Here is a 12,410-nt window from a genome sequence, read left to right as displayed (position 1 = left end):
CAACAGCAAAGGTTGAAAGCTTAAATGTTTGTGAATGCAAGCATGAAATGAAATTCTAATAACCACTACAATGGTGTGGATTTATGAGCTGTGTTGGCTGCTAAAGATAACTTGAAAATTGTGTTGCACAGAGTAATTTGTCAAAGTGAGCTGTGATGGAGAATTGATGGTTTATGATATGGGTGAAAAGCTGAATGATAAATTTGGCTTCAGAACTCTGAGTGGTGGGCAGAGGGAAAAGGGCAGCCACCTTAAAATATTAAAATGCATTTCTGTAGCAGGGAAAAGATGTTCCTTTTTCAAGATTTTTCAATTCCACCCAAAAGATAACTATGTAGGAATAATACAATTGATTATACATACGCCAATATATTGGAAATGACAAAAGATATATATAGCAGACCTGAGTATATTCTCCCCATGTTCTCTAACAGTCTCTGTAATCTAGTGTGACAAGCTTTTTTTTCAGATCTCTCCTCAGAATGTACTGCTTTCATGAAGCCCTTTATATGCTTTGTATATATAGATCTCAAAGTGCTTTATGAAGGTACCTAAATATCACTCTTCACTTTAGACAGGGAAACGGAGGCAGAGAGGTGAAATGACTCGCTCAAGGTCATGCAGGAGCTTAGAGGCAGACCTCTGGTCAGAACATTTTTGACAAAACCAACTTTGTGAAAATCAGATTCGTTTAAATGAATTTTGTTACAAAAATTAATTTTTAAATTATAATTTACATTTCTGAATATTTTGCTTTGAAAAGATTGCGTTTCAAAATGAAATTTTTAAGTTGAAATGTATTCTTATTTTTTTATTTTTACATTTTCATTACATGCCAATAATAGTGCATCATGACATATCAAATCATAATGTGACATGATACAGTAGTTGATATCTTTTGTTACTTTATTGTTTAAAAATCATTAAGATTAAGAGCAGCTGATACTTAAGGGCAGACTTATTTTGTATGTCTTATTTTCTAGATCAGTATCTCCTGTTGGTGTTTTAATGAAGCAGTTTGATGCTCTGACCTGGAAAATAAGATAAACCTCTAATTAATACAAAGAGGGAGCATCTGTTTTCAGTATCCTAGTGTTAACTTGGAATTGTTTTTCTAGGATATGGAAAATAGTTGCTCCCCTAACTTTAAAAATTAAAGTTTTTAGGTATTAGGGACTAAATATGTCTATTTCCTTGGCAAAAGAACTCACCCTTAACAAAAAAAAAATTGGCTTGTTTTTCAAAACATAATTTTTCACTTACATTTTTTAAATAACCGATCGGTCAAAATATCAATATTTCACCATGTACTGTCAATGATACAGCTACAACTTTCAGGGATTATGTTGCTTCTGGGCAAAGTTATATCTTGGGAAATTCATGATGTATTCAGTGGGAAAACTGTACTTTATTGGAAAGTCTCATCAAAAAAATTGTGAGGAATAAAAAAACCCCCAACCCTATAAAAATGAATTTTTCACTCATTGTCCCCTGAGCTTTTATTTAGTGCTGCCCCCATTAGTCCTCACCTGTTCATTAGCTTTCCTGTGGGGGCACTAACTGCAATCTTTTTCCTTCATTTGGAAGCCAGCCAATAACTTTGAGGTGAGTGAGGTGATTTGTATTTCTTCCCAGCTGTAATGTAATGTTAAAACAGCATCATGAAAGGTACACCTTTACTCAAATCAATTTGGTAAAATAGCATTACAGACTGAGACTTAGCATAGACCATAACTTCACCAGGTTTCTGTATCACTTTGTGCCTAAAGCACATCTGACACTCTTTCAGTGGACCACAGACCATTGGAGTGTAATAACCATATTCAATATCTAACAGAGGAAGGATGATTCAATAATTAGATGATTAGCCTTGGATTTGAGACATTTGGGTTCAATACCCTGCACCACCAAAGATTTCTTTAGTCTCTGTCTGCCTCAGTTTCCCATCTGTAAAATGGGAATAGTGCATGTCTACTTCACAGAGGCATTGAGGATAAATGTTAATAAATGTTAGATGCTCAGATACTATGATAATAGGCATCTAAGTTAGATCTTTAATGTGTGCTAAGTATTCTAAGAAGGATACTTATTTTCAAGTTTTTTGAAAGGCAGTCATTTACAAAGAAGCTCTCATGGTAGGTAACATGGCTATGTGTTTTGAGGCCATCTGAAAGGAACCTTTATGTTGCAATACCTAAATAAATTAAACTTATTTGATACTTTCCCTAAAGCTGGTTTGTGGCAGATAATTTTTAGAGTAAGTCACTTAGCCTTTCTTTGTCTCAATTTGCCTATCTGTACAATGGGGATATTGCTTTTTCCTGCCCTATGCGTGTTTTGAGAATAAATACATTAAAGATTGTGAGTTGCTCAAATACTATAGTAATGGGTGACTTAAAAATACAACAGAGGGTTTGTTTTTTAATTCACATAGTAGACATACACCACTGCTTCTCCATTCTTAGCATTTCTTCTCCATGCAGTTAAAGTTCAGAATGCAAATGATGATCAAGGAAATAGGAAAGGCTGCAGTTACCATAAATTTGTAACAGAATCGTACAGTAGCTCAGTCTTGGACCATATGCTTTCAGCTGCTGATGTCTCCTTTTTTAAAGGAACCAGAGCAATTAAGGTCTGTAACAGCCATGTCCTGATGGACACCTGCTTTTTATTTATATATATATTATAGTAGATGCTAGGTTGTGTTGTTGAAGCCATATTTGTCCCAGGATATTAAAGACATAAAGTGGGTTGGTAATATCTTTCATTGGACCAACTTCTGTTGGTGAGAGACAAACTCAGAGTGAATACGTTTCCCAAACCTGAAGAAGAGCTCTGCGTAAGCTCAAAAACTTGTCTCTATCTCCAACAGAAGTTGGTCCAATAAAAGTTATTACCTCACTCATTTTGTCTCTAGTAGATGCTAGGGTCCTTTACTGGGACAAAGGCCCATTATACTGGGCACTGTACAGGCCCACAGTAGGATAAGCCTGACTCAGTTTGCTCCCCATCTAATTTAAGGCAACCCACAACAATGGCTATAACAAAAAGTAGAAAGGTGCAAGGGAGTGAAGATTAGGGGAATAACAGTAAGTGCAAGCATAGTTTTTTATCCATCATGAGGAGAAGATGTAGCAAGAGCAGTCTGTGTTTATGATATAGTAGCATTGGGTGTACATGACACAACAGAGTTGAGTTTACTTGTATGGAAATGGCCAATGATATAAAATTCAAACTTTTTTCTATTTGCACCATAATACTCTAGTTCTTTAAGTAACCTGTATTTTCTTGTAGGGGAAGAATATGCCTCTGATATATTGATGTTTCAGTGCTCAGATCTCCTCGTACTGCCCAAACATTCTTACTGTATTCACTGCTGTCCCAAATGATAAAAAAAAAGTTGATTCTACATATTTCCTATAGGCTGGGCTAATAAAATTGAACAGTGTGTTAAGACCTGTATGCAGGGAACAGCAGCTCATGTATTTTTGATTTCTGAGTAGAAAGCTGTAAATTCTTGTGGGCTCCTTTCCTTTCCCAGAGCTCAGCAAGTCAACTTAAAACTTTGGATGTGGCCTGATTTCTCTCCCCCACCACCAAGATGAGCATCTACAACCCTTTGAACTAGGGGGCAGGGTTCTCTAATATTGGGAAATTCTCTGGTGCCCCTTCCTCAATTTCAGAGGGCAATGTTTACTTGCTTACTGGGCATTTCCAGAGCATGTACAGTAAATTTCTATTCTCTTCTTTGCTACTGAACACCTAGCGTACTCTCAGTCCTGCTTCCTTCATTCTGTTGTTGCCAGTGTCCACTAAATTCTAAAAACAATTTTCTGCTGGATGAGTTTTTGCGTTAAGTCAGGAGTGGGATTTATTCATGTCTGTCTGTTTGTCTTGACTTAGATAATAAAGGAGTTACCAAGGCCTGCAACCTTGGTGTCACTTTTCATCCCTCTCTTTCCTTTTCCTGCAGATTCTGGCCAATGCTAAATCCTGCTGGTTCTTTAATTATCTCCAAAATTCATCTCTTTCTCTTTGTTCCAGCTTCCAAACCTTGATCCTTATTTTGTCATCTCTCATCTTTGCTATTACAAACACCTTCCTTCTTGCCTCACACACCCGTGTCCTGCACTCCTCAAGCCTGTCAACATGCTACTAGTAAAACAGTTTTCCTAACTGGCTGTTTTAACTATGCCAGCCTTAATCCCTCTCTTTCTAGAATCAATGTACAGGCTTATGTGCAGGTTGACACAGCTACCCTCGAGTCAGAGATTGGTGGCAGAGGGATATTTAGCGGTCATCTCAAGCTCAGTAAGTCTATAAACAGAGCTCTTAATTGTTCACTCCCAAATGCTCCGTAGCTCCTTCTTTCTTGTGGACAACACTACCGAATTGCCTTTCACTTAGGCATCATCTTCAGTTCAGTGCTCTCTTGTCCTCAACGCAGTCTCTGATTTGAGGGCAGCTGCATTAACCTGGGCAGACTGGGGTCTGTTTTTGAATCCCCATGCTTAGGGCATTGCTCTTTCATGTGTTCCAGAGACTCACATGAGTAACATTTTCTTGAGTCTTCCTCTTGACCTCTGGTCCAATAATTAAGGTTACAAGGAGGTGATGTGGGCTTAGCCCCTTCTCCTCTCTCCTTTTCCCGCCCAGGAACAAACTCGGATGCTCCTTTTACTACAGGCATTTGCCCTTCCCTTTGGGGCCTACACTCTGTGTAAAGTCTTGCTAGTAAGTGTGAGTCAGCAGTATCAGCTGCCTCTGCAACAGAAGCTGGGGATTTCTCCCACACAGCTGCTCTTAGCTCAGCTGAGCAGATATCATAGAACTACTCCTGAGCAATTAGATCTACCAACTTGTGATAATTCTCTGTCCATTTACCTTTTTTTCCATTTCCTCAAATAATCCACCATTTTATAAAACGTAATCTCGGTGATCTGTCAGCTTCTTTGTGGTTTCTAAACTGTAAGCGATATGTGTCTGGTGTAACTTTACCAGTTCAAGCTTTATGGCTGCTTCCCGGGATCAGTGCCCATCTGGCTCTCTAAGCCTACACCTCACCAAGTCTCAGTCCCTGTGGGCGGATCATTCAGATAGCCTCGCTCCTTATCATGTTCTGAGTAGAGATTCAGCCCTTCCTCGTTTTCCCCTGTAGCATTTAAACCACATTCAATATACATTTTTCCAAATGTATTTTGTTATAGTTGGTGTATGTCTCTGGTTTTACTCATCTTGTCCTCCTCCTGTTCTATTTCCCTTAGCCGAAATAAACAAACAGAAAATAACAAATGGCAACCATTTTCTTTGTTTCCAGCCTTTTCACTTGTGACTTTCTCAGTATCTATATTATCTGGTATATAAGTACCAGGAGCATGATCCTTAGATAACCAGCAATATCCTACTAACTACACCATTGTGACTGTTCCTGGGGGTACCCAGGATTGTGAGGCACTTTCCTACCACCTACTCTTAGTGTGAGGAAGCCATGTGAATCAGAACTACTTTCCAGGCCTCTGCAGATCCCACTCTCTCTCTTTACAGGTTAACAATAGGTACGCTCCAAACTCCGAGCATCCCCTGGAGTGTCCAGCCTCTGATCCATGGATACTCACTGAATTCGCAGACTTGCTACTCCCAAAGGAATAGTACATGACAGCTCACCTGTTACACCTCAGATTCACTGCTCTGCTCCACACAGCACTTAGATATGTTTATAGGAAAAACAGGAAGTATATTTAACAAAACAAAAATTTGAGGAAAAAACAAGTAGAATTAAAGGAAACAAAGGGTTAAATGTAAAATAAAATCACAACATGCTTTCTAGAGCCTAAATTTACCTCATTAGGTGTTATGTCATATAGCGCAAAAGCTCACCCAGAATACCCCGAGCATATTACAGCCAGGCTTGGCCGTGATCATCCATCCGTTCCTAAGACAAGTCACCGTGTCCTCTTGCCTCTTCAGTGGAAAGATCCCCTGAGACCCTTTGCAATCCCAGATATATCAGAACAGTCCTTTGATCTTTATTCATGAGATTGATAAGGTCCCAGGGATAAAGCTCTATGGAATACTCTCAGAAAGCTGGAGAGGGAAATGAGAAGTATCCTGCAAGGGACATGTTGAAGGAGTAATTGAAGAGGTGGGAGGAAAACCAAAAAAGGAGAGAGTCACAGAAGCCAAGGGAGGATAAGATTTCAAGAGGAAGACGTGTCAAAGGTGGCTAATACATTGAGGAAGATGAGGATGGAGTACCAGTTCCGAGCTTTGGCTAGGAAGAGTCCATTAGAGACTATGGCAAGACAGGGTTAGTGGAGTGCAAGGGGTGGAAGCCAGATTAGAAGGGGTATAGGGTGGATCAGGAGGGGGAGAACTCCACACAGCAATTGTAGACTGCATTCAATGAGCTTAGAGATGAAGGGAGATGGGGTGGTGGCTGAGAGGTAGGTGGACTCAAGGGATTTTTTAAGATGGGAGAGACTAAGGCATACTTGTAGTGTGAGCAGAAAGAGCCAGAAGAGTGGGAAAGTTTAAGGAGAAAAGTAAGGAGGGAGTATGGGTAAATTCATGGGAGGTGGGATGGGGTTAGTGGGGCAAGTGGAGGGGTTCGAGGAGGAAAATAGATAAACTTCTGTATCTGTGATGGAAGGGAGAGGAAAGTGTTGCAGCGGGGAGGGGTAAGAATGGAAGGTGAGCCAAGAGGAATTGAAAGATCAAAGGTGGCTATTATCATGGGTGTGGGTTTTCTAGAGACATGGAGTTTATAGCTAGGAAGGTGGCAGAACCAAAGGAAGAAAGAAAACAAATTTATAGTGGAAGAAGTCAGACTGATCACATGATTTTCACCAGAGAAGCTCTGCAGTGTGACAGCAGGACTGGAAGAAGTGGACGTTGGGGTGGGAGGGTAGAAGCAAGGGATGGGGTTGGCACTTGGCAGGGCCTACTTTGCGATGGGGAAGAGAGGCAAAAGAGTTAAGGGTGGAGGAGAGTGAAGCATGGAGAGAATCAACAACCATACCACTGGAAGAAAGATAAGAGAAGGCAGAGGGAAGAAGGCTGAGAGCAGACAAGAAGTTATCAACACTGATGGAAGTCCTGGGAAGGTCATGTGATGGTGTGATGGAAGAGGGACTGATGGATGATGATAAAAAGAACAGGTGATGGTCAGAGAGGGAGAACTCAGTAACAGAGAGAGTGAGAGCATGCACACTTATTAGTGAGGATCAAACCAAGTGAATGGTCCTTTTGACTAACACGAGAGTTGAATCAGGGCTGCACAGCAAATGAAGAGGATACATGCCGCTAGGGGATCAGCTGGGTTATCAACGTGGAAGTTGAAGTCACACGTGGGACTCGTGAGGAGAGAGCCAAGAGTTGAAATCAGATAAGGAAGGCAGAAGGGGAGGAGTTAGGTGGAAGGAGACTGCAACATGGTCAGGGGGAGGAGGGAAGAATCAAATGCAGAGCTGTTCAAAAGAGGAAGACTGGGAAGGGGAGGCACTGGAAGCAGCAGGAACAGGTCAGATCCAGAGCAGAGAGTATGAGAGGAGAGGCCTCCGTAGGAGAGGGCAGCTGCACAGAGGAAGGATACAGGTCTGCATGAGAGCCAGGAGCTAGAGAGAGTGATACACGAAGAGGTTACGATTGTCACAATTTCAGGGATTAGTGACCCTCTCCAGTCTTCCTCAAGGGCACTCATTTAAGGTTTCAGGCTTCCAGTGATCACCTTTCTTGGATGGAGACCTGCCTCTATCTCCATCCAGATTGGGGGTGTAGGTTTGCAGTCCCTGTGCACTTCACTGTGATTCCCCCGTAGGTCTGATCTGGGTCCAGCACCTATGGTTAACCTCTCTTCAGGGACTACAACAGTGTACCGTGGTTACCAGCCAGCCTTCACAAAGCAAAATACATTTGTTTTTAAAGGTGAAAGCATTACAGAGAAAATCTATAAAAACAATACAAGTTCCTATCCATATGCTGAAAGCTTAGCAGATTTCACCCATCAGTCTTATGGGGCAATAGTAAGCCAAAGTCTTTCCAACCCTAATGCAAGGGTTGGACATTGGACAGAGGATGCTGTCTATTTGCTAAATCAAAAGAAGCCCTGTGTCAATTCAAACTCTACCTTTTTATGCCAAAAGACATTGCTTTGTCTGGTGGCCTCTGGAAAGCCCGATTTGAACCAATAAACGTAAACCTTTTGGGGTGGTACCTCTCTGGTTATGTTTACAACCTGAGTGATTCACCTTAGTTGCCCCCCATTGTTTTTAGTTCCTGGAGGAGCTGTGGTAACTGTTTCCCCACCACCCCCCACTACTCCCAAGTTGCATACAATCCCTGGTCCACAATGATACACACCCCGTTTATAAATGTACTATGGTATGATCCCCTAAGATATTGCATGAGATATGAGGGGACTGGTGTGCAGATGGAGAGAGGGGAAGAACCAGGATGGAAGTAAAGGTCACCAGAATTGAGGGGGGAAGATGTGGACACGGGACCTAGATTTGTATTGGTGAGAGGAGGGGGGAAATTGTGGTGGAGAGGGAAAAAACAGCAGGTAGAGCTGGTGGCAACAATAGAGAGGTTAGGGTGACCACACATGGGAGATGGAGCAGTGGGGGAAAGGATGGGGAGGGATACAATAGTCCTGGCCATTTCTCCATAATACAGATCAGTTTTGATGGTAGAAATATCTTGCTGTATGCTCCAAAATATCATGCCTACCTGGTTTAAAAAATACAGCTGTTTAGCAAAGCCAAGCTGATTTGTGTGTCTTAGGTTGGAAGAATGGAGGTTTCTAGTATTTTCCACTAGTGCTTTTGCAGCCTGTGTTGATTAAAATTATGAACTATTAATTACTACAATGTCCAGCATCTTTCTTGAGTGTAATGAGGAGCCTGGCATTTCCCAAGGGAGGTTGACCACATCATCACTTTCAGACACTGTATTAAATACATTGCGTGGAATAAATCCTAACATTTGTTTGAATGCTCATATATAGTTTGTCTGGGGAACTCAGCTAGTTTGGATGTTTTTTGCTCCTTAATGAGGTTATGGTTTCTACTATTTCATTTTCATGTGATTTGCTTTTCTAAGTAATCTTTTTGCATGCTATTTAGCTTAGGCTACTTATCTATTGAATTTGGGTTGATTGCTTTCAGATCATACAGTATGACTGAGTAAGCTAAATATATTTGCAGTGTTGTAGCCATATTGGTCCCAGGATATGAGACAGACAAGGTGGGTGAGGTAATATCTTTGATCTTGCCCACCTTATTTCTCTACACTAAATATTGCATTTATTTTGACTGTTTCTGCAAACATAGGAGTATAGTGACAGCAACACTGACTTCTGCTCCCAGGGAATTCCTACACATACCCTGTTAGGGAAGGTGTTCCAGATGGCCAGCACACTCTTGTTTTTCTGCTTCTCCCCAATATGTGTGCAATTATCTTGGGCCTATAGGGGCTTCTCTCCACCAATTGTTGAGAGTTGATCAAAGGGTTTACACACTTTCCCTTCTCCACAACATCATCAATAAAGCAATCCCTGAAGCCACAGTGAGCAGTTTAAGAATCCTGGCTCTCTGAACATCTTAAACTGAAGAGCAGGAAGTCACTGGGGCTTGCATGCACATGCCAGATGCTATACTAGCCAGCCATTATACAAGCAGCAGTGACTCCTTGAGCATGTACAGGAGTACAATGGTAGTAGCTACTGCCATGGTTCCTCCATCATTATAGTCACTCAGTCCTTGTGGTTACTCTTCCTTTGTCTTGGCATTGATATGTGGTGTCATTTTGTTGTTTAAATGCATGCATTCTCCAGTGTCATCCCCACCGTCCTCCCCCACTGCTTCCCAACAACTCTCCTCAATAGCAGTATAACGTTTCTTGTCTAGATTGGCAAAGTAGAACTCAAATATACTGGGTTGAACACTTCTTCCTATTTTTTAATCCACCCCTATCAGTTTTAAAGCCATGTCTTTAGAACTGTGTAACATATTCCAGACTATTTTTTATTATTCTTTTTTTGCCTAATAAAAAGCAACCAGCTATTGAAAACAAGACCACTTATAAACTGTATTTAAGGTGCTCAAAGAGATTTTAATAACTTCTATAAATTTTCTCTGGCATCCATTTATAGTGTAAAGAATCTTTTGGTGTCTTTTCCTGGGAAGACATATCATGACAGCAAATGCTGTTCTCTGCTGACTTCGTATTGATCAGTTGTGGCCCTGTTCAAGATGTAGGGAAACATAACATAAGGAAATACAAGAGAATTTGATAAAGATGCACATGTTGAAAACAGAACAAAATAACTTATTTTCTGTTAATTATTTTGCAGGTTGAAAATTGGTGTCCTCGTTTACTTTGGAGAGCAAAAAATCCTGATGAAGAAACTGATCAAAAAGCAATGGTAAGAGCAGTGGTGGTGTTGGGCATGCCTTAAAACCTGTTTAAATGTTCAGTGAAATTGTCCAACAGATCCATTTTCATTCTTCAGTTTATCAGTTACTGTATAGGCAAGGATACAGTTTGTTAATCAGTCCACAGACAAAAATCCGAAGCGTAGACCCATGTAAATGCTAATAAGAATATTGACATTAGAGTCCTCAGATCATATTCCTCCTTTCCTTGCACTACTCCTGTAGAAACAGTTACTTCTGAGGATGCACATTCAGTCATGTGAACAGTGTTTCAGCCCGTTTTCCTCCTTTATTGCACTAAATTACAATCGTGAGTCCCAGTCATGTAAAGACTTGTGCACTGAGTGGTCCCGTTGAAGTCAGTGGGGCTATCTGCAGTGCATAAGGTTAAGCATGTGCACAAATCTTTGCAATATTGAGGACTTCATATTGCTGGGTAAAGTTATAAAGATGCTGACTATGGCTCTTCTGTGGCCATTCGGAACTGGTGTAAACTGCCCATTTTTTAAAAAAATTGATGGATTTGTGCACTGCAAGCTTTAATCAAAGCACTTGTGTCTCAAGGGCTAGAGTCTCAACAAATGGCTCATACATTTGATTGTATTTTAGTTTTGTGTCAGCATTTTGCTCATTCCTAAAATTTGGGTTTTTTTCATATACACCAGAGCTATAAACATTATAACCTGATTGTTTGATATATGAAGGTAATTGCTGGGCTATATGTGAACATTGTTAACCTGACTGTGGATATAGGATATCTCATTCTGCAGGACCAGCTGTTCTTAGATAACTGGAAACAGTCCATCTGCTAAAACAGAGTAAAGGCTGCTTTCTTAATGTTCTTATGGCTAATTTTTTCTTTCTTTGGTCATTCATGACAAATAATTATAGTGCCTTTGGATTCTTCTCTTTTGTTTCTAGTGCATTTTAATCGTAGATTATCTGAGGTAGAGCCACTTAGGCTCACTTTGCAATCACATAATCAAAAATGGAGCTATGATACTGTACAAATAAAAATCCTTTCTGAAACCTGCATAAACTTATGACTTTGGTATTTTGCAGGCTATAAGATAGTAATAAAAATAATTGACACTTCTGTAGTGATAGTGATTTCCAGGCAAAGGTCTCTATACGCTTTATAAATGTTAATTAAAGCCTCAAACCACCTGTGAGATAGATGGTATATTTTTCTTCATTTTGCAAATGGGGGATGTGAAGCAGAGTGTTTAAGTATGACAGATTGTCACTGAAGAAAATTACACTGCATGAAGTTCTGATTTTATTACTTAATGTTTAATTGAAGGCTGAAATTCATACCAACTTTGATCTCCTCTACAAAATGATGTCAAGGCATGAAGAATTCCGATGGATGATGTTGCGCATCAGACGAATGGCTGATGCTTGGATTGAAGCAATTAAGTCACTTGCAGAAAAGCAAAACCTGGAGAAAAGAAAACGGAAAAAAGTGAGGGTTTTTTTAATTAATTGCTTTTAGCTGTTGTAATCATAACAGTTTTTGGTAAGCGTCCTTGTCATCTAAACAGTGCTTGTGTTGGAAGAGAGAAAAATTATGTAATCTCTTGTTTGTTCCTACTCCTGTTTCCAAGAAAATCTCAGAGGGGCTAGTAGATTATTTTGTTTGTGAGGGTTTTGGGGGAGAAGGGAAAGGATTGGATTTTTTAAAATATACAGGTTGCTATGTGTTCGTTACAGAAGGGAAGATCAAAGGAATATGCCTTACACTTGAAGCAAAAGATGTGGATATTTGTGATGGTCCTTAGTTTCTGGGAGAGTTCATGCCGCAGTCTTGGACTGACCCCTGGGAAAGTCCTGCAGAGGCAAGATTTACCCTTATTATAAAAAGTTCCATTGTGCAAGAGGAGTGGAGTTGTTGACCTCAGTCTTCATCCCAGAGCTTTAGATGGACTTTTAGATATGTTGGGCCCAGACTATGGATTGCTGTAAAAATAAGGACTT

At 40.3% G+C, this 12,410-nt stretch overlaps 1 protein-coding gene across 1 annotated transcript in view; it reads left to right on the top strand.

Moving 5' to 3' along the window:
• MGAT5 (alpha-1,6-mannosylglycoprotein 6-beta-N-acetylglucosaminyltransferase) overlaps positions 1 to 12,410 on the top strand; it is a 217,047-nt gene that overhangs the window by 124,969 nt on the left and 79,668 nt on the right. Inside the window, exons 6-7 of the mRNA XM_067549543.1 lie at positions 10,352 to 10,423; positions 11,737 to 11,898. Coding sequence (XP_067405644.1) covers positions 10,352 to 10,423; positions 11,737 to 11,898 — 234 coding nt within the window. The remainder of the gene's footprint in view (positions 1 to 10,351; positions 10,424 to 11,736; positions 11,899 to 12,410) is intronic.

Source organism: Emydura macquarii, unplaced genomic scaffold (genome assembly GCF_026122565.2).
Source record: "Emydura macquarii macquarii isolate MOO-44397 ecotype Brisbane River unplaced genomic scaffold, CSIRO-AGI_Emac_v2 contig_1253, whole genome shotgun sequence".
NCBI classification, from domain to species: Eukaryota; Metazoa; Chordata; order Testudines; family Chelidae; genus Emydura; species Emydura macquarii.
This window is presented reverse-complemented; position numbering and strand designations above follow the sequence as displayed.